Source organism: Cariama cristata, unplaced genomic scaffold, assembly GCF_000690535.1.
Source record: "Cariama cristata isolate BGI_N322 unplaced genomic scaffold, ASM69053v1 scaffold30922, whole genome shotgun sequence".
Classification (NCBI taxonomy): Eukaryota; Metazoa; Chordata; class Aves; order Cariamiformes; family Cariamidae; genus Cariama; species Cariama cristata.
In genome coordinates this window covers 12,847-36,093 of record NW_009603773.1, presented here as the reverse complement: position 1 = coordinate 36,093, position 23,247 = coordinate 12,847, and the positions used below count along the sequence as shown (strand labels likewise).

The following is a 23,247-nucleotide window of genomic DNA, read 5'->3' as shown; positions in this document are numbered from 1 at the left end:
CGTGCCGGCTCCCAGCCCCCGGCCAGGTTGGGTCGGGAGCAACCCCCGGGACCTCATTTCACCCCGGCTGGAGCTCAGGCTGCCCTGCTGTCCAAGAAATGCGCTTTGATATGAAGTACCTTACTAGGGGCACCGCGATAGCAATTTAGTGTTTCGTTGACATCATGTCTTAATGTGGACAGTGTGGAAGTTGGGAATTATTTAGCTGCCTCTTCCCGTTGTTGTCTTGTGACCTTGGGCACTGTTAATCTTCTCATCTGTGAAATGGGGATAAGAGTGTAAATCCCTTCCTTTGGAAAAAAAAAAAACGAACAACCCACCACGTTCAGCAAAATGTTTTGGGAAAGAAACGTGCTTCAGGGTTAAACATCACTGCAGTGGACTAGGAAAAATTGCTGTCACAGGGATGTTTGTTTCTCCTGTGAGGCCTAAAACAAAATTGCACAACTACAGATGACTAGATTGCAGTTTAAAAAAACCCTGAAATCCTTCAAAGAATCATCATAGTTTGGCTATCCTGTTCCTTGGATCTTGCCCTAATGCCTTATTTTGTATAGCTTATTCTGCTACCGTGTCTTCTATGCAATTGTAAAATTTGCAGGATTGACATTGTCTTTGCCTGTCTATGTACCTCTCTATCATAATGGCTCACTGCTTGTGATTATGACAAGCAGCGGTGGGTACAAGTTTTGAGAGCAAGTATTTTTAAAATACTCAATATATTCTGCAAACTCTGAAACCATAATAAATGGGTTAAATCCAGAGAAATATAAATTTCATATCCTGCCACATAGAAACGAGTACTCTGTATTTGAATACTGTAATAACTTAGAAAAGCAAGTCAAAAAGTGGGAGGAGGTGGAACTTGCAGGGGCTAAGGTACATTATCTGCATAGGTCTGGAGGGTCAAAACAACATCACTGGCTAACGTATGTGGTATGTTTGTCAGTGTACGCAGTATGAGAGGTGTTTTTTCTTCCTAAACAGTAGTGCTTCATGTTGCAGCACACAGCAGGTATTCCAAAATAATTTGTTAGCTAAAGCTGCTTGTTTACAGATAATGAAATACTGGTTATCCATAATATAGATTGTACGCCTGATGAAAAATCCATGTTTCTAGCTGAAGGCATGTGGTTGTCTAGAGGCAGAGAACGTGATCTTTTCTCTTTGCAATACTTGCATAGAAGATTGAAGACTATTGTGAGAAAGATGGTGGTAACGCTTGTGCAAAAATCCTCATTAGCTACCATTGGCATTTTGGGTGGAGACTAAGACAGCAGTTAAAATCTGAAAAATCTTAAATGATTTGAGGAACTCCTACGTTAGCATTTGAGTACTGCTCAGGTAAATCAGTTTATATTATAGTAGAAATTTAAAGTGCAAATGAAATAAAAATTTTTTTTATTCATCACTTTTATCTTTATGCGTACAGCCCACACCAGTAAAGTTGCACAGGAAATAATAGTTCTCTGTATATTAGTACTGCTTCCATGCTGCATTTTGCACAAGAATTCCTCATCCTCAGTTTTTGACATCTTCTTTTTATCTGTAAGTAGCCAGTGTGGGTTTACTTTTAGGGCTTGCTGCAAATATCATGCCTGAGCCAGTAACTAGCAGAGAATTATCTGTCTTGAAGGTCCAGCTAATGGCATGGGTTTCTTTTTCCAGGTGAAATTATTGTCTCTCAAGAACTGAAGCCTTTTATAGAGGCCCATTTGGTTTGCCTACTGTTATGTGGTAAAAGAGGCATTCGAAGTCTATGTTTTTTGTGATAATGAAATGTTGTGTTGGTTTGTTTTTTTTTTTAAAAAAAACTTTCTAGTTGGTTGTTCAGACTGTACAGTAGGACCTAAGTGCCTTAAAATAACTTCTAAAATTCTTTCAGGAGTCATTAATTTTTTTCAACCACACATGACTTCTGATATCCCTTAGTGAATTTGTAGATTTCCAGCTCAGTTTTATGCTTTGAAAAGGAAGATTGATTATTTTTGCATGTTTCCAGTCCCCTGTGTGTTTTTTTAATGCAGCTACAAGAGTGTTGAAGACATTCCAGAGTAGAAGGGAGGGACTTTTTTTCTCTTTCTTTCAGTCAGTTCTTTGGAATATGGAGCTGACAACGCAGTTGTGGTTATCATAGTTCTTTCATATTCTTTCCTGTTCTCCCTCATACCTTGAAATATGTCTTCTCGAATTTGGAATGGCCCCAGCTTTGCTTGCTTAGAGAATGGCAGGGTCCATGGTACAGGATTTTGTAATGTAAGGCACTATTGTAAATAAAGGAGTGTGGACAACTTAAAGAAAATAAATTTTAAGAATTTAGTATACCTGCATCTTTTGAAGTTACCCTCCAGAGGAAGACAGGAAAGAAATGGATTCCCAGATACGCTAAATAGTATAAAAAATGGACAAGGGGTGAGGGGGGTAATCAGACTAAGTGTTTGTTTTGTTGCTCCGTCCATGAGGTCAAATAGATCTGAGTCTTGAAGACATTGCAGTTGCTGTGTTTTCATGATTTTTTCATTACATATATATTTCTCTTAAGAATGAGTTTTGGGTTGTAGACTAATTAAAATAATTTCCAAGGCTTTCCTTATGGTAGAGGATTTTGCAATTCCAAGTAAATTGGAATTTTGTAGTTTAAAAGAAAATATTGTCATAGCTCTAGACTTTCTTCTTCACTTACAGATGGTGACTTTTCATTATGCTGCTTGTTACTACTTTTTAATTATTGAATCTCCTTATGATACTGCTTCTTGGTACTTCTTGAATAGGATTATATTTTACTTAAAGGAAGCTAAGCTTTTGGTGGTTATTTTAGAAATTTTGTCCCAGGTTTTAAGTGGGGACAAAAGTCCCTGCTTTGAGGACAAGCACTGGATTGATTGGAAGATTTGTATTTTTATCCCACTCTCATCAGTTTTGCTGGACTCAAATATTTTAATTTCATTGTTTTAATATGAAGTCTCTTGTCTTGAAGGAGAGGGTTGGTACAGAAGTGGAGTTCATACTAAGGATCTTGGCTATCTTAGGTGATAAAGACTTCTTGGGAAGAGCAACTATCCTAAGAAATGACCTACTAGGTTGAGACTGTGGTCCATCAAGTAATGGTTTAATACTATATTGAGCAGAACTTGATGCTGATAATACAGGTCTTGATCCTCCCCTGTAGTTTTTGCCCTAATCAAACAGAGAAGTCTGCAGCTGTCTATAAAGAGATGTGTCTTGCAGTATACTAGGACAACAATTCGTGTCTGTTTTGGATGGGAAGAAGTTTAAAAAAACCCAGACAACTGCATCTATTGCTGATCACCCATCAGATAATGTTTGCGGTCCACACTTTCCCTGGTCTTGGCTGCTGTGGGATTGGGGAGAACACGTAGTGAATGGAGGGATAAGCAAGAAAGGGCCATAGTTCTGTGGTTCAAAACCAAGATTTTTATCTGTTTGGGCTGGGGAGGTTGGTATTTGATCAGAAGATAATTCCTTCCTCCTTGTATTGTTGATCTTTCATTTCACCTTTTTGGATTGATGTGCCCCTTAACTCATTAAACTCCACCAAAATAATGTGTTTATAAAATGTGAAAACCTTAGCTTACCGATTGAAGAGTTTCCAGTTGCTGCTACTGCACTGTGACCAAAGTAGCAACTGGGAATCCTGCCACCTATTATGCCAGTTACAGAGGAGTCATATGAAACAGGTATATGTACAGCCTTATTTTTCTTCGTGTGTTCCAGTTATTCACCTTGAGTTGCGCTTATTGTACCTAGAGTGAGCTTCACAAGTATTTGTTTTCCTCAGGTGCATTGTGAAATGCCTAATAAATATCAACCCTGGTGTTTACTCGGAACAACTCACCATACCAGCATCACCACTTTAATACTCATGTGTGCATGCACACAAGAAGACATTTTATTAACCTAAAAAAAAAAAGCAGTGTCTTGTATGACCTTGTAGATAATTCCATGCACCATCAGTTAGTTCCTTGAGAAGCGAAAAGTCGTGCCCATTTTGAGGTGTGGGGTGTTAGCCTGTCTTTGTTAACCTTAGTTAGCCTGACTTATAGATGAAAAGCTATAAAGCACTGAAGTAGCTCCTTAATCTTAGGAACAAGATTTAGCAGTTATAATGATTAGGTGAATATGTTGGCTTGGTACTCTGTAATGGTCAAAGAAAAGCGTATGGGAAAAAATAAGTAAGTAGAAAAAAATATAATTGTGCATCTCTGTCTTAATTGCTTTGTGGGACTCTCTAAAAGGAAAAGGTACAGATAAGTGAAATGGGGAATAATTAGGGGTAATTAAAATTTACTTCTATACAAAGAATGACAAGAGTTTTTGAACTCTGAAAAGAGTTAATGGAAAGTGAGGTAGGGTAGAAGTCATGGAGAAAGTGATAGTTTACTGTTTCTTTCCAAACAAAAACTAGGGGACCTCAAGTGAAGCTTGTAAGAGTAGGGATCAGAACAAACAGCAGGTAATGTACTTCATATGATCCTAAATCATCAGGTAATGCAGAAAAGAGAAAGCAAAGTTCTGAAAGTAGAGAGACTCAGCAATACGTCTAAAAAGTGTCCTTTTGCTAATTCCTGTTTCCCTGTAGTTCCTAAGCTGCTTGGCTGTGAAAGTATGTCTTTTTTTGACTCAGTGTTTCTTTTTATTTCCCTACATACATTTAGACTTTGAAAGTGAACAGGTAAGCCCATTTCTCAGTCACTTGATTCCTGAAACAAGAATTAGATTTTGAAAAGTTTTCTGAGAGGACAGATTCTTGATTCTAGATAATCTGTCATCCAAACAGATAAAATCATAAGGTGTCAGAATACATCTGGACTATGTTGAGATTTAGGGAAGTTGTAATCTCTGTTTCTAAGGCATAAGAGGGGGTGATCTGAATTCCTGGCATTTCTTAGGTTGGCAGGGATACATGCCATCCTTGTAAATATTCATTCTGAGCACTTCCGCAACAAACTGGAAGTGGAAAGACACCCCTCAGAAGATGCACTTGTATTTTGGGGGGAATGGGATAGCAGCAGTTTTGGCTTCCTGTGCTAGTGTCTAATAGTTGTCTCTTAAACTGCTAGTCTGTTGGAGAGAATCCGTAAGACATCAGAAGAATTTTTAAATGATCACGGCTGAAAGTACTTAATAATGACTGGATGTTTACCATTGAGAAGTAGTTTGTCAATATTTGTTTTGTTTCAGTCTTGACAAAGGAAATACATCTTAAAAAAATATTTTGACCAATGTTTTAAATTCTTCTTGTTTTAGGAACTGATATTGCTGCCGGAGAGGAGGTTGCAATTAAGTTGGAATGTGTGAAAACAAAACATCCTCAGCTGCACATCGAGAGTAAAATCTACAAAATGATGCAGGGTGGAGGCAAGCAAATTATTTTCCTTCTTCAGAGATTTAATTGATTTTATGTCTTTGATGTATCTGCCACCTCGAAGTATTTAGTGGTTAAGATCTCTTCTGACATACAAAGAGAAGGTGGGAAAGGTGGCAGGGTAGGTGAAGAGCAGTACCTCAGCTCTTCTGCGAGCAATGTAGAGTAGCAGTTTCAAATCTGTGGCCACCAAACTTCATGATAACCTCTAAGATCCTCCAATGCTGCTCATGGTCTCAGAATATTAAAATGTGGAAACCTCGAGCAACGTGGAACAAAGTTTGATCCTGTTTGGCAGTACACTGATTGACTTTTGTTTCTCATGGGTCAGTGAAAGATGGTAACTACTGTTCTGGAGCATTTAACCTGACTTTCTTGTTATAGTAGGACAATTCTAAACTTAGTAAATTCCGGTTAATTTTTGTTACATATGTTGGTATTCTTTCTTCTGAATTAAAAATATTTCCTCGCTGTGGGAATTCTAAGACAAAATAGCATTAATAGTAGAGAACAGGAGTGAACCAACCTCGTAGGTACTGCGTGGTACTCTGCTAGGATAACTCACTCATATATTTTGGAATTCTGCAAACATAAGATTCCCATGCAGTTCTGGGACATAACCTCAGTGTAGTTAAGTCTTGCTTTTGTTTCGTAGTCCCTTGAGTTCTTCCTAAATGAGGCTATACTTCACATAAAGACTACATTCCACACTGTATCTCACATGCAAAATGCAGTAATCATACATCTGGAAATGGATGATAATGTCTATTTGTATTTAGTTGCTTTTTAATTCCTGCCTCATTCAGTTGCTGCCTGCATGTAACCTGAGTAGTCTTCATAGAGTAAAATACTGCCTTTATGGGCTTACTAAGGCCATGATGGTGTTTTTTTTCTGAGGATGAATGCTGCGGAGGCAGGTGGCAGAAGGTGAAGTTTCCATCCAAATAAGAGTTTCTCTGTGAAGGAAATTCAGGAAAATAATGCATATCAAGTAAGAGTTTAAAATGGGTGAATTATATCTTTTCACTTCCAAAATGCGTAAAATTAACTCAAAAGAAAGGCATTTGAAATTCTGAATAAGGCTACCTGCATACAGGTTTAATTCAAATATTTGAGCAATTCTACAGTTTTGTGTGAAGTATCTTTCCTGAGTTTCTTCATAAAGCGGGGCTCATTTTAGCGCTCTCAATCTGAATGTATAATGCATCTCATAAACAATGCTACTTCCGTAGAGATTCACCAAACAGCAAATACAGTGGAACTAGAGGAAAGACAAGAATAGGAAGCAAGGGTGAAAATTCATTGCAAATTGAAAGTGGAGAGAGAGGTATTTTACTGTGATCTTGTAGTCTTTGAAACTAAAAAGTTAGTTTCTAAGACATTCTTCAGTAATAATATTTAGTGGTTTGTCAGTGTCTTTATTTTCAGACTTCCAATTTGCTCCTTATTGCCATCTTGGAGACTACATGAGTATTAATGCTTGTAAAATGCCGAAGGTTCAAATCCAGCAAAAATGCTAAATACTTTCAAGTTACAAGCTGAGCACAAAGACTGGGAGGTTTCTGGGAAGAGGAAAAAGGCCGGTTTTAGACCTCTGTTGCTATAATTTTATGTGAGTTCTGCTGTGAAATTACCAAACGTTAATTTTTGAATGGCTGAAGGTAGCATAAAATATTAAGCTTCACTGTAAATACAAACATTCACGGTAATGACCCTCTTAGAATTCATCTTAAGAGCCTTGAAGATTTGTGTGTATGAACTGTATAAAATTGTTATACTGAATAAACTGTTTCCTTTTTTCTAGTGGGTATTCCCACAATTAAGTGGTGTGGAGCTGAAGGGGACTACAATGTAATGGTGATGGAGCTGTTGGGACCGAGTCTTGAAGATCTCTTCAATTTTTGTTCAAGGAAATTTAGTCTCAAGACAGTCCTATTACTTGCTGACCAAATGGTAGGAAACTGCTTTGTTGATCTCGATAGTGCAGTATGTTGGGATATTGAAATTTCTTGAGAGATCATAACGAGCTACATTTTATTTCTGTAATTTAGAGGTGAATAGGCTGTATCATTAGAGAATAGACTCAACGTAAGTTTTGTTTTTGTAAATACGAAGTGTCCCATCAACTGATTACAAAGTCTTAACTGATTTTTAAAAACTGGACCTGTGTTGTTTGCAAACCAGGTGTTGCACTGCTGAAAGACAAAGAAATTCCCCCAAGAAATTTTTATGAAACAAATGTAAAATAGACACAGGGAAGGAGCTGGAGAGAAGGTTTATCTGTTTTCTTCTAAATTGTGTTCTGTTTATTGCCCTTACATTTTACAGTAAAAGGTTTCTTTACCTCTGTTATCATTAAGACATTGTTGATAGTGTTTTTATAAAAGGTGCATATCCAGTCTCTCAATGATGATTTTTTTTTTCTCTGTATTTAGATTAGTCGAATTGAATATATTCACTCTAAGAATTTCATCCACCGAGATGTGAAGCCAGATAACTTCTTAATGGGCCTGGGGAAGAAAGGCAATCTTGTTTACATAATAGACTTTGGATTAGCAAAGAAGTATCGAGATGCTCGAACTCACCAACATATTCCATATCGTGAAAATAAAAACTTAACAGGAACTGCCCGTTATGCATCCATCAACACTCATCTTGGAATTGGTGAGCTGGGGAAAGAAAGAAATAGAAACTTTAAAGTGTCAATGCACATGATTTTAGTGCAAGTAGATGTTGCTTTATGGAGGCATAGAAGACAGTCCCTATTTCTAGCACTAACTGCAGCATGCTTGGCCTCATATCTCTTGATTGGGTGGGATTCGGTCAGTTTGTAATTCTCAGGAATTAGCACATTTTTTAATAACTGGAAGAGTGATAGGCTTTTCTTGTACTGGATGAGTTTATCATGGGCATAGTAACTCTCAGATATCTCTTGTTTTTCTAAGAGTTTTTAAGACAGGCTTATTGCACAGTCTTTTGTTTTTCCAGTAGAAAATGAAACCTAATGAGTCCACTTTTTTATGCTGTTGTAGAGCAATCTCGCAGAGATGACTTGGAGTCCTTGGGCTATGTACTGATGTATTTTAACCTGGGCTCCCTCCCCTGGCAGGGACTGAAGGCAGCAACAAAGAGGCAGAAATACGAACGTATCAGTGAAAAGAAAATGTCTACACCCATTGAGGTTTTGTGTAAAGGATATCCTTGTAAGTTACTCTTCTGTGGCACTAGGCCTACACGTTCACATTTTAGTGTTATTTCTTTTTTCTTTACACTGAATTCTACCAGTCTTTTTCACTTCTCTTTCTCTCTTCCCACCCCCAATCCCCCCTGCCATCGTTGGGCACGTCCGTGATGAAGATACTGTGCTTTCAAGACTGGGAGCTTTGTATTCATAGATCATTTCTAATTATCCCTTGTCTTAACTATTAGTAAACAATCATTGCGGTGCCCTCAAGTCAAAGGGTAGCTTGGTACATCTGATTTGTGTTGTATTTGTGTGTGCATGCATCTATGCTGGCTGAATAACTCTAACAGACAAATAGCTTTTTTGAGAAGCTACCCATTTCTTCATTTGTGTGGGTACTGTTTCTTGGATGAATCAGATTGTATAGTCAGATGCACCTCTTACCTGTTGCACTTGTTTCACTTGGGAATTGTCATTTCAGGTTCATCTAGTTTGGGCTGTTGATGGTCAGCATCTGTGAGAGGCATAAGAAACCCTCCTATTCCTAGCATTATGCCTCAAAGCTGTTCTGTTTCTTGGTTTGGTATTTACACCACAGTAATGACTAGGCATTTCTGAGCCCTGCAAAATGATAGTAAAATCTGTTTTAAAACTTCTCAACACTAGCTGCCATCAGAGAATATTGTTGATCTTTCATGAAGAGTTCTGTCTGTATTCTTTCCACACTCTTGGCTTCAGCAGCTAGGTACGATAACAAGAACTATAGTTTTTGCTGGGGTTGTGTGAAAACTTACTGTCTTCAATCTGTTTAAAATACCGCTTCATACATGTTCCTTTACATTAGCTGTTATGGTTGGACTCGATGATCTTAAAGGTCCTTTCTGACCTAAATGATTTTATGATTCTAACTATGTTTTTTCTCTGGGGTTAACTTCCCTTAGGCAGGGAAGACTAATCAACTGTTCTTATGCTGTTTGTTAGAATTTTTTTCTTAACATAAATTAATAATACATTATTTCATCTGGAAAGAATTGAACTCAAAAGCTGGTAGTTTGATACTGTTATCTCTGGTGCATTGAATTCACAACAATATTCATTTTTTTGTGGTGTAACTAATATTTTGTGTGCCGTATAAAAACAGATATTCAGACTATTGCAAATCTAAAATTGTAGCGTGACTTACATGGGAAATTTATATAGGTCCACTAGTTTTTGTGTGTTTTGTGAGGTAGCAGACATGAGTGTTTATGTGACTTAACAACAAAGAGATGCTATTCCGTGTCCTGCAGGAAATCGCATTTAAATATATTCAAAGCAAAGAAAGGCAAAAAAAATCTTTTCTTTAAAATTACAGTTGATCAAACCTGTCCTCCCTCTCCTCCCCCAGCTGTTGATTAAAGAACTCTTAATATCGGGTCCTCTCTGCTGTTGACAAGTGAGATCTTTGACTACTCTGTGATAGCCAAATAATTTCCTTTTCAGGGTTGACTTGATAGGTGGGCTATAGTGTTGTCTTATGTTTAGGAGATTCCCCATTTGTTGAGTTTGGGATGGGTTTTGGGGGGGTTTGGTTTTGTTTTTTTTTTTTTGTGATTCAGACTTGTGAAAAGCAAATGTGAAGCTGAAGGAAAAAACCAGACTTTCTTTTATTACAGCTGAATTTGCCACATACTTGAATTTCTGCCGTTCTTTGCGTTTTGATGACAAACCGGATTATTCCTATCTAAGGCAATTATTCAGAAACCTCTTCCACCGACAAGGGTTCTCCTATGACTATGTGTTTGATTGGAACATGCTGAAATTTGTGAGTAGCTGACATAGCTTTCTAAAACTTCCTTTTGTATTTTTTTTTTTACTACATTGTCACTTTTGAGTATCTTAACTGATAGTGTAAGATTGTCTTGCCCCTTTCCTCCTGGAAGCGCTATTGTCTAGAAAAAAAGATCAGCAAATGAGGAAAGGCAAGAGATACAGGAGCCTTGAGATGAGGGTTGAATGACAACTAAGTTGAAGGTACAGGGTTTTAAATGCGTAAGGCTTCTGAGATACTTCCTTCAGGGCAGTCACCAGACTAGGTTGCGGAATTATTATTTTCTCCCACCTCAATCTTCAGCACAGGTCATTTGCAACTGAGGTGTCCAGCTGCCATAACAGTATGTGTGACATTAGCGTTTTGAAGACTATCCCAGAATGTTGTATGAACAAAATTTATGGCAGTTCTTGAGAAATTTTACCAAAATAATTAATGCCCTGGCAAACTTCAATTCATGGGTTGTCCAGTTATTTATTTTCAGTATTTTTATTCAAATATATAGTTGTAAGCTCAAAAATTCCCCCAGCTGTTCACTAGTCTTGACTCATAGGGCGCAAGCAGAGCGGCTGAAGATGCTGAACGTGAAAGGCGAGAACGAGAGGAAAGATTGAGGCATACACGAAATCCAGCTGTGCGTGGATTACCTTCCACTGCTTCTGGCAGGCTGAGAGCAACACAAGATGTATCTCCTCCTACTCCTCTTACACCAGCTTCACATGCTGGTAAGTAAGCAAATATGTGGATAGATGCACTGTTTAGACTACTCTAATTTGCAGTTTGTTCTCTGGTCATTGGAAATTTGAAATTAAAATTAGGATACCTGAGTGGCATTTGTCTCTGGTCAGGGTTTGGGTTTTTTAATTTGTTTTTTTCTCCCCCTTGCTTTTCAGTAGATTGAAGGTAATTGCATACACTCATTACCTGCCAATTGCTACTTAGATTTCTGTGAATGTAAAACAAAGGCCTTGATTTCTCTTGTTTGATTTTGTGGAGGTTTTGTATGCAAACAGCGAGAGTGTAATTTTCCCAGTGACCATGTTACAATCCCATTTCTCATTATGAGAATCGAATCTAATGTGGTTTTCCTCACAGCCAACACCTCTCCTCGGCCGGTATCTGGTATGGAACGAGAAAGGAAAGTGAGTATGAGATTGCATCGTGGTGCCCCAGTCAATATCTCATCATCTGACTTAACAGGCCGACAAGATACCTCTCGCATGTCAACTTCGCAGGTAAAAAAGGTTTCTGTGTAATGGAAAAAGGAGGTTGATTTGATAAAGTTAATTTACCAAAAGAACATACCAGATAACCTATGTGATTTCATACTGATTTTGCAGGTGATATTGACTGATAAAAATACTTGACATTTTAACTGAATGTTTGTGATGTGGCTGTAGACTACTGTAAAGAAAAAAAAATATTTTTTTTTTTTACCTTGGCAGCAATAAGCATAAAATACTCAAAGTAATACAGAGTCATTGGTGTATGAGATGACCCAAAATCCTAGAGATGCTGCTTTTTTACCTACAATTAAGGTGTTTAGCTCCTTTGCTCATTGAATTTCTTTTATCTATTGAGGAAGCAAAGTAGAGTTAGAGGCAGTTGTGAATCATGTTCCCAAATCAACAGAGCAGAGAATATTGGTGCAGAACAGACAAGAAATAGTTGGTGAAGAACAGAAAAGTGCAAAAGTGAAGAAATGTTGTAGTGCAGTACTGTAATTCAGAGCAGATAAGAAGCCACGTAAGTGGATGATGGATAGGTTGCAGAAGGCTCATTTGAAGAGGATAGCAGGGAGGATGAATGATAGAGTGAATTATAGCCATAGTCAGCACTGAAATCATCCTCATCGGTCACGGTGACTTAGCAAAGAGATTTTAGGAATGCTTCTTTTTAAGACTGACAAACAATGTTTAAATATATATTTTTAACTCTTTATGCTATAGCTGAAAAATTCCTTTTTCAGGGTGTTCACACAGACTTGTCTTAAGTAGTGTGTGGCCTGGCTTTGTACCGCTTACCTTCAGTCTTACCTACAGAATGGGGAATCACCTGTACTGTAGGCATACTGCAACATTACTGGGAGAACAGTCTATTATGAGGACTGGTGCAGTCACCTAGGATGTTTTCCATCACGCCTCAACACTGTGCTGGAGTTCTAACTGCGTAATTTTTGCCGTGAACTCATTTATTCCTCATTGATGGAGCATATTGGTAAAAATTAACTCAATTCCTTTTGGCTTCATCATTTATTTGGCAGAATTAGTTATTTTTGATAGTACCTGTTCTTTATATATAATATCTTACTGCTAGAGGGAACGCTCTTGTAGGTGGAGGCCAGGTGGGTATCTCTAATGAAGACTGAGGGTGAACTGGATTGGAGAAACAATTCTGATGTAACAAAAGTGAAGTGTGATTTTTTGGGGTTGGTTTTCGGCTGAATGAGTTGTTTCACCATGTAGCTGCACAAATGTTTGTGCTTGCACAACGGATGAACAGTTGAGCAGAAATGACTGGACGAAAATAGGAGACAGGTGAGGTTTTCTGTGTTGGCTTTGGTGGCAATTTTTGCCAGCTTAAATTGTTCACTGAACTACAATTCTTGCCACCAGAAATTTTCACATTGAAATATTTTATGGCTGGAGTTTGTAAACAGTATGAAAACAAAGCGAGTAGAACTACACATAGTTATGGATCTTCTAAATATGCATAAATACCTGATAGAAGGATGTGAAGAAGGTGTAGCCAGACTCTTCTCAGCAGTATCCAGTGAATGAACAATGGACAGTGGGCACAAATTAAAATACAAGAAATTCCATTTAGACATAACAAAAAACTTTTTTTTCTATGAGAGTAGGCAAGGACTGGAACAGGTTGCCCTAAAAGGTTGCAGAGTCTCCATCTTCCAGATTACTTGGAACCCAGTTGGACATTGTCCTGAGTGGCCTGCTGTAGTTGAAGGCGCTTTGGGTAGTGGGATTGGACTAGATGATCTTCAGGGGTCCCGTCTGACCTTAGCAGTTCTGTGAGGCTGTCATGCTGAGTTCCCCCTGAATATTTACTCAAATGTAAAGGCAGTTTCCTGGCAGAGTGTCTATGCCCAGGATTTGTCTCTGGCATTCTGAGCAAATCTCAGGCGCTTTGTCCCTGTTATCAATCAGATAAATAACTGAAGAGTGTAACAGAAATAAGTGCAGTGATGTTACTTGACTATGTTAGGAGAGAGTATATCTTTCATTTTTTGGTTATATTACTGACAGGTAGCTCAGTGTGTACGTGCCACTTTTCTAAACATTGTAAGGTACGAGTAATCCAGGTGGGTTTGCAGATACGTTTTGCTTTTGCCTAACTTGTAAAATGGGAATAATCTTAAGATTGTGTAGGACTATGGCGTTTTTTGAGTAGTCTTTGAATATCCAGATGTATAATTTGTGGTGTGGGCCAACAGTGTAATCTGGCTTAATGGCACATTTCCATACCTGCCCTTCTTAACACTCTGCTCCAAGTATGGGATCACTCGGTTGAGTTCTTTACAATCCCCGTAGTGGCCTAGTTGGGATCTTCTCTGAGTTAGAATTAATCATTCGTCATCTGTTGTCTTCATTTTGTTCTTATCAAGGCAGTGAACCACTGCTGATCTCTACTCATGGTGACTGAATAACAGTATGCAACTGTAGTATAATTTAAACAGCTTCCTATGGGCCTCTCACATTTGGAAGGCAAGAGACATTTACCTAGACTTTACCTTATAACACTTCCCCTTGAGCTCATTAGAGAAAATTTGCTTTTCATTTTCGCAGTTCTTGCTTACTCCATGGCAGGCAAGATGGCTCAAGTTGCAAGTTTTCATAGCTTACACTCTTACTGTCTTCATAATGTTAAAGTAGTTCTTCCATAATCAGAGTTTATCCTTAGATGTTAACCAGGTTACCAATTAAAGCCAGGGGTTTCCCATTACCTTTATACCTTGTTCTTAGTCAGGAAAACCTGAAGTATCCAACTCACACGGCAAGGTTATTAAGGAGAATTTTGCTTGGCTAGGTGTAAAAATATGGAAAATCATCCATACCACTTCTTATCAGGAGAACAGTAAAGAACAGCAACTGTTTGTCCATGCCCATTCCAAGTGTGTTAGTTTTCTTTGTAAGTCTTAAGTAAATACTCTACCACTGTTCCTTTTTCAGGAAGTGCTTAGACCATACTCCTGGTAGAAAGCCGCTTTTAAAGTTTGCTATTCAGATCTACAGATGTCTTACGTTAAGAACTACGTTTGTTAGAGTTGTCATTTATAACTTCATAAATTAGTTTTGTTATTTTTTTTATTTTGATGCTTGGTTTGGTAAGGCAACATTGCATCTGTAATCTCCACCTCTCGTCATCTAGAGGAAGGGCTACTGCTTGTTAAACTCTGGGCAATGGAAATGTGCAGAGGTTACTCAAAGAAATAATGAAAGCTATTTACCTCTAAGTAGAGTTCTTAAAGATGACTCCACATTTTATCTTTCTTTTTTCCAAAATGAGTTCTGATCAGTTCAGACTGAAACTGAAAACTAAGACTGGGAATGTAGATAATACAAACCAAAATTCTCTTATGGAAAATAGGTCTTCTCAGAGAAATTTAACACTCAGAAAAACGGTAATTGGTAAGAGGGTAGCAAAATATGCGTCGTATATTCCCCACCTCCAAGATAATGTCCACATAGCACCTAAATTATTCTCATTAGAAAGACTAGCACTTTGTAACACTAAGTAACGAATGTTTTTTGGAGTAACAACTAGCATGTCTACAAAACGGTTCATGAGACGTATATTTTTCTAATGAAATTACATAAATTCTGTGTCACACGTTATTCAGTACTTTTCTTGACTGTATGGAAATGAATGCAACAGCTGAAAAACTGCAAGTTGTGAGGTGCTTGACAGCAATAAACATTAGTAAGAGTTGAGTGTCAGGTAAAGCCTGTTCAAATAAAATGGGTATTAATGCAGTACTTCAAAACCTGATTAGGATGAAGGAGTGGAGCCCATTGTCTTATTTGTGGGAGCTATATCTATGATAAGCAATGACTGAGGAGGCTTTAGGTGTAATGTTGGAGAGATTAGTGTGATGTCATAATGCAAGTGTGTAATTTTGTCCTTGAATCTATGTATGATACAGTAATGAACAGATATGGAGAGGTTATTTAATGCCATTAATGAGACAGATGCTGGAATATTATCCTTAGTTCAGTTCTCAGTATCTTAAATTCTTGGAAGACTGTAACTAACACAGAGATGAGCCGTAAAAATTGAGCTCAGGAAATTAGGTTGTACAATGCAAGAATTTCAAATCAGGGTCTTTCAGTTTGTCTGAAAGGTAAGAGATCATCTTGAGTCAGTTGGTGTAGTATTTGAGAGACCACGATTTTAACTGGAACTGACTTCTATGCAGAAAACATATGTGAGGAACCTATTGCTTAAAATTAAAACCACTCACATTTAAAGAAAAGCGAAACAGAGGTCTTAAGTGAAGGCGGTTAGCCACTGAAACAACTTCTAAAAGAAGTAGATCTTCTGGCCCCTTTGCCTTTGCATCACAACTGGATTCATTTCTAGGTGGTGTGTTCAGGTCTAAAGAAAGCCTAAATTACAGGCCTCTCTACAATGAAGAGTTGTTATATGTGCTGGACACAAAATCGTATCAGCTGTTAAAAGATCCTTCTGCTCTTAAGCTCTATGAGTGAATTGTTCAGTAAGTCTCCTTTACGTAGTCAGTCTTTAAATGTCAAGAAACACGTAGCAGAGGAGGTAGTAAAGGAGGTCATGAGTATTCCAGTAAACACTACTTTGAATCAGTTCTGCCTGTCCATATTGCACAGACTGCATCCTGAAAGCAGTGATCATCTCAAGAGTCTAATTATGGGTGAGTAGCCTTCATTGCCTTTCACAGAAGGTTCAATCCAACTACTCATGGTATACAGTAAGTTGTTTAATTTTTTTTCCTGAATGTAGCGTGTGGAGCACCCAACAGTCAAAGCTGTGCGTAATTCCTACTAGTAATAGAGGTATTCTCTCTGTAGTTGGAAGAAAAGATTGGAGTGCTGCACAAAGAAATACTTGATTAAGTCTCTTTGGCAGGAGGAGTTTCTAGAAAGACTGTAGCCAACGCTAGCACTGAACAACTTAAATGTTGTGCTGCTTCCTTGGGGAAAAAGCAACATGCTTCCAATGCCTCTGCATTTTCCATCTCCTCATGAGCAAATCTTTCTCCATATATCCATCTTAATAGGCATCATACTCTGCGTTGTTCTTCTGACCTAGTCAGCTTTCTTTGAGGAATAATGATTTGTTCCTTTTATATATCTCTTAATATGCTATAAATGTCTTAACGGAAGTCTGAAATCAGAGCTCCTCAAAAGATACATTTGCTACTGCAAGTTTAGGTTGGATATTTGTTAGACATCTTTATATATTGGGGCAGTGGAACTGTTACAAATTGCTGTCTTTTCCCCTACCTCAGAATAGCATTCCTTTCGAACACCATGGCAAGTAACTGCTCGTCTCATTTCGTTGGAAGGCAGCACTGGGTGAGTGCTTCTAATTAGACACCAAAACTTTGGATGGGGTGGGGAAAAAAAATCTTTGGAAACACCCGACTTTGCTTCTTCTCCTCACATTATCTCATAGTAGTACCTGTGCCTTCCGGTCAGATACTTGATTGAGCATTGTTTTTTTCTCTAACGTAAAAGTAAACGTCCTTCCAAAAGTTGAATCATTGCTGCTGTTCTGCTTGGACTCTTAAGGGAGAACTGACAAAAATAGCGACTTTAAAAATCCCTAAAATCATTCAAGTATCAAAAATAAAAGAAAATTCTAAATTTTAGGTGTTTGAGAATTACATGTCTTTCCAGGGATGTTCATGCAGCAGTGTGTCATCCATTCAAAACCAGATCTACTTCAGAATCATAAAACCAAAATACTTGTATGAAGACTCAATTGACTATATTACTCAAATGAGGCTCTGTCTTGTCGTGAATGGACAATTTACTACAGCCATATCCATTTTTCACTGTTTTATATTCTTCCCCATTCCTTCTGAGCTGGCATTTTAAAAATACTCAGATATATTCAGATCTATATTTTAAAAATGTTCACATAATAGTGAGAATAGTTTGAACGTTAAGCACCTCAGAGGTAGGCAGACTTGGATTTGGGTGTTCAGAAGTCGTTTCCACTGTTCAGTGCAGTAGAAGTTTCTGCCTTTCTGTGTGCAGCTTTTGGCTTTTTAATCTGTTCTGCTTTTGGCAATAACGAGTTTCATCAGGGAAATAACAATTTCAGTTGGAGTTTGAACCTTAATGCCTGAAGGATGCTTTCTTAAGTATTTCAGGAGCTTCTTTGCTTTGCTTCTTATTAAAAAAAGGCTGTGAGATTTTTCTGTTCCTTAATAAATTCTGTTGTATAACTCTGTCTGCTGCCTCACTTTCTCTATAAAGCCTAAGCTTGCACTAATCTTGTATCTCTAGTTGATGAAAAATCCTGCTATTCCTCTTCCGTTTTCTCCTCCTGCTTTGTGTGCTTGGCTGACTCTGCACAAGCTGCTTTTAAACAGTTTGTAATACTTAAAAGATCCAACTGTAAATGACAGCTTAACACTTTAAAGTCAATTATCAGACCTTAGTAAAAAAAAAAAAATTAAAAAAATATTTTAAAAAAGGCAAACCTAAAGCTTTGCATTGGAAATCTTGTGTGCGGGAGACCTGCAGATTCTGGTCTGCTCAGGGTTGTGTCTGCATTGGTTGGCCTTTACTGTATGCCTTACTATTTGTAGCTGTTTACAACTGAAATTAATACTGAATACTGATTCAGCTACTTAGGCATTTCTCGCTTCTTGCATTGCAATGATGTGTGGTTGTTTTTCACTTTCACGGTGAAGATGTTACTGAAATAATGTTACATGTTAATGAAATAGGTCAAGCTATGGAAATTAATGAAGTGTCTTTTAACACAATGTCCCATGAAAAATGAAAAGCCATTGAAAATAATTAATTTTTTTTTACCCTCTTAGTAGGACTTTTTTTTTTCCCCTCCCAAACTTAATTATTCGTTGAGTCTATTTCTGCACATTGGTAGCGTTTTCATCTGGTTTGTTCTTTCTTCTGTGCATGTTTATGCTCTGTTTACTTTTCTTCAAAACATCCCCTCTGGCTGGAAAGGTGAATTTCCCATGTTAACTTCTAATAAAGGAGGAAAATACAGGGAACTTCGTGTAGCTACAGGTGGGTGTGAAACATCGTATAGCTCACTGGATTTTAAATTCACACACTTACTTTTGGCAATGAATTATTTAAAAGTACATTGAGAGCCACTTGTATGTTAACTGGAAGGATATGTGCTGATGTTGTCTTGTTTTTTGGCTTTGGTAGATTCCTGCTCGGGTAACTACCAGTGTTCTCCAGTCTGCTGTGCACCGATGAAAATTATTTTGCCATGGAGGGCAGATAATGCATGGCTGATCTCCTATGTTACCAATGGCTTTACTAGCAAAAATACCCTAAACTAGAGCGGAAACATTACAATTGGAGTTCTCCATGTGACTTAAAAGGCACTTGGAGAAACATGGACAGACTCCAGCAGCTGCCATTACAGGACGTTTTTGCCAGAAACCCAATGACCTTAAGAGAACCCTTTGGTAACAGGGCTGGAAAGAAAGATGGTTTACAGAGTTGACCGCCTGTTATCAGATGGCCATTTCGGTTTTCCCTCCACAGGCGGCAGACTTTACCCCCTTTTTATTATTCTACTGTAACTATAAATCTTTTACTTGGTTTAAGAAAGTTTTTTGTATCATTTTGCTAAAATTACTGGCTTAATTCTCTGTAAAGAACTGTTGCTTTTGTCTGATTTAAAAATGTAGAATATAAACAAAGCTAACTAAAGACAATTACTTGAAATTTCTTGTTTAAAAAAATTAGTCTGGCAGGGAACATGTAAATGAATCAAAACCATCTGACTTTATTTAAACTGTTTACTTATTTGTATGGTCCCATTCTGACTGAGACGGTTTTCTCCTGAAATTTTTACCACTGTTAGAATTTTACTTTGCTGTTTGCTGTCTTCATTCACACTTAACATTTAACTTTCTGTGTAACACAAAGGAATTTTCAATACTTGTTCTTTTTCATAAAAGAGGAGAACTAAATACCCTGCAGGAGAGTCTAACTATAGTAGAGATGGTGATAATGGATTTCTTTTTTTGTAAAGAGCATGAAGGACAAAGTGAAAGACTGGCATTTGAGGGATTTAGAATTTGAAAGCTTGTCCTATTTCTCTGCTTAGTTTGGGTAAATGGATAGTTTCAAACATTGGTTTTATTGGTAAAATTTTGTTTGCTGCACTCTGAGGATGGTTAGCTTGGAGGGTATTGCAAGTGGAAAATACATGTTGCTACTGAGTCTTCGGTGAATTTGCACATTTCATTCAGCATCTACATGTTTAAAAATAAATAAATAAATTGATTCAGGCCTTCTGTTTCGTGCCAAGACTCAAAAAAGGAATTATTTTTAAAAGCAAAACAAAACAAAACAACCTATTCTTCCTGTGAAATCCTGAGAATTTTTGCAATTCAAGTGCATACCTTATTTAATTCTTAACTGTATTCAACCTGAGTATGCCCAGAATCATTAGCTAGGAATGAACGACTCAACATGCTTAGGTTGTCCAAAAAACTGTTGCAGGTGTTGTTAGCACCTGCTGGTTATGGAATATGGGAGATTCTTCATATTGTTTGTTACTGTAAACAGTCTCATAAAATAGAAGTAGCTATTCTGGCCTTACACTACTTGGAACAGTATCAGAAGTACTGTTTATACTAGTATAACTGAAGTAATGGGAAGTTCCACGTTGGAAGTGAAAGTATATGCAGAGATTTTGTTTGAACAGTTAGGTTTTTTGAGAAATTCTTCCCTGCTTGAAAACAAATTTTTTTAAAGGCCTATTGGTCTTCAAAGTTTTATGAAGAGTAATTTTTATGGGTTTGGTGTTTACAAATTCTTTTTTGCCCCTCTCAGAAATCCATGTATTGAGTATTAATCACTCTTCTTTGGATGTTTTGAGAACATTAGCTACTTGTTTGTGTGTACTCTGGGTCTGACTGGGGAAACCTGTGTTTGGGGAGGGTATAGTGGAAAAGCTTAAGAGTTTGATCCATGGATAAGTTTGCATAAGAGAGTTATTTCCTCAGTTACTATAAACTTCAGTATTTTAGGCATGTGCACTACCATTTGAACAGTTCTACACTTCACTGTGCTTTCCTTGTAAATATCCGTGGTTAATAGTGTACTGTTAGAGGGACTTAAAAAGGCAGCCTCTTTATTCTCTCTGTATCTGGAACATTAGATTGCTGTACTATACTTAAAAGTTGACTGCAGACTTCTAGAATTGTACTCACTTCTGGGCAATTTTTGTCCTTTGTAATAGTTAAATTCCATCATGCAGAAAATAGTTAGACTGTCTATATAAACCTGTGTATTGGAAACCAGTATCAGAGCACTTCATTTGTACTACCACTGTATTTGTGTACTTTAACAATTGTGTAAATACATTCATAGTAACTTCTATTATTCTTTGGTGTAACTTACTTACAACAAATCCTTACTCTTTACTTGGTGTTCGTTTTTTTGGGTTTTTTTGTTTGTTGTTTTTTTAAAGGGGTTTCTGTACCTACAAAGAGCATTGTTAATTGCAAACGTTTGAAGATGCTGTTGTGGTACTAAAACTTTCACTGAAGAATTTTGGTAGTGATGATCAGAATGCAGCAGTTAGGGTATACAGGAAGAATGAGAAGGCATTCATTGCTTTGCTCACAGAAAGTATGTCTTTTGTCTCTTTATAGTTAAATGTTTTTGTTTGCATATTGCTTCTGGTCCAGAAGTCTTTTTTACAAATGCTTTCTCTTATCAAGTAATACATTGTATTGATAGGAAGTATGGGAAGAGAATTGCTATTGAGACTTGATCAGTTATGGGAGCTAGGATAAAAGCAAGAAAAATGCTGAGCTCTACCCACAATGCCCTATATAATAAAAGTCCTGTCTTTTGCTCTGTAATTCTCAAAAGTCTGTTCATAATCTGATGGCAAATGCACCTTCAGGAATCCTCTGTGTTTCTGATTAGCAGGCCTTTAAAAGTTGGAAGGATGTTTAACTTATCCTCACAGTTTTCATTTAGAACTGGCTATGTGTTTTTATGTGGAAAATACCACCTGTGCTGCTGTTTTATATAATCTTGATGGTTATAGTCCCGGAAATCTTTGTGGTAACACTTGGAAACAACTGAAAATAAATCCTACGCTTTAAAAGAGATACTGAGTAAAAGCATTTAAGGGGTCCATATATTCCATGTTAACTTCATGAAAGTACTCAAAATCTTCCTTGGAGGAAGGCATGTAGAACTCAGCAGCATCTCGTCCTTCATTCTCCAGTGGGGAAAAATATCATAAGCACAACTATTTGTTGTCTTCCTTTCCCAACATTCCAGACCTCTTGAGCGTTAGCTCCTCCATAAAATCTGTCAAAGTCAACACTTTCAGAAATTGAATTTCCCAACAAGAATCTTTACAGTGAATTTACAGATTTGTAAGTAGATCATTGGCTAGAAAGCGTACATGTTCATTTCAAGAATATTTATTTTTTCTTCCTAAAAGAATGAAATAGAAAGGTTTTTATTTTATTCTTTAACTTTTGCTTTACAAAAGCAGCACTTCCTGTGTACAAAGTGAAAACAAACAACCCTGCTGGTTTTTTAATAATGCTGAGCCATCTGGTCAGAAATCCAGATTTAATCCAATTCTGAGGAAGTGTAATCCACCGTGAACTTAATGCTGCAGCAAAGTAGCTTCTAAAGTTCACTGGACGAGACACGTTAATAATATAAAGGTTTTGCTGTTAAAGAATGCACTATTTCATTATTAAAAACAGTACACTTCCCTCTAGTTCATTCAGGTGACAATTATTGGCATTATATGTATATGTCTAGATTTAAGTGACTGTGTGAACCTGAATTGTATGGACTATTTGCATTGTTCAGTAGTTTTGTACCAGGAGAGCACTCCTACTGATCTTCAGTAAGAATGTTTCACAGCAAAATCCTACTAACTTTATCAGCAAATATTTGCACAGGAATAACACTTTGATTTTTTTCTCAGACATTGGTGGTTTTTTATGCTTAATCTTACTAAGACTAGTATGCTTCGGTCCTTTTGACGAAACCATTGCATGCTGCAGGTAGAGGGACAACAGAAGATTACATGAGATCTCTATATACACAATCTACAAAAATACGCAGTCTAAAAAAAAAAATATCTTTTTTTAAGACCGTATTCTTTGTTAATCTCATTTTGGGAAAATTCTTGACTCAAAATGCATGGATAAGATCTAGGTCTGAGAAATGTAAGTGTAATGGATAAATAGGAATATGGAAAAAGGAGAAATTGTGTGTATTAGCCTAAAGCATTAAGCCCTAGTCTACTGTGTCTTTGCTGTGACCAATCCAGGATACTTGGGGTGGGGTGGGATATGGAACAAAACAGGAATTCATTTGGTACATTATGCACTAGGAAGAAAACGTCTAGCCCTGATCATAACCAGAGAAAACACTTAGTTTAATTACAGTCCTCAGCTTGGTTCAGAGCTGGTAGTGTTACAGGCACAAAGGCAATGCAGAGTCTTTGATGTTTCCCATAATCCTTAAGGAAAGGATAAATCAGCAATTCACAGTATTTTGAGGTCATGTGCAGATTTTTTTTCTTAAAAGCCCCCAAACAGCAAATGTTTCTCTGCTCATACTGCTAAGAAATTGTTTTTTAAGTTTGTCAACGCCACGTTTT

At 37.3% G+C, this 23,247-nt stretch overlaps 1 protein-coding gene across 2 annotated transcripts; it reads left to right on the top strand.

Moving 5' to 3' along the window:
• Positions 1–5,269: 5,269 nt before the first annotated feature.
• Positions 5,270–19,677, top strand: CSNK1D (casein kinase 1, delta). 2 transcript variants are annotated; one of them, XM_009695337.1, is made up of 9 exons: positions 5,270–5,379; positions 7,191–7,339; positions 7,822–8,050; positions 8,419–8,589; positions 10,226–10,374; positions 10,934–11,105; positions 11,476–11,615; positions 16,883–16,949; positions 18,789–19,653. In XM_009695337.1, exons 1-8 carry the CDS (start codon positions 5,364–5,366, stop codon positions 16,913–16,915), a joined length of 1,059 nt encoding a protein of 352 aa, XP_009693639.1. In that variant the 5' UTR covers positions 5,270–5,363; the 3' UTR covers positions 16,916–16,949; positions 18,789–19,653. The 2 variants fall into 2 exon arrangements, with proteins under 2 accessions (XP_009693639.1, XP_009693640.1); XM_009695338.1 differs by lacking the exon at positions 16,883–16,949 and having other exon boundaries at positions 5,277–5,379; positions 18,789–19,677.
• The last annotated feature ends 3,570 nt before the right edge of the window (positions 19,678–23,247 follow it).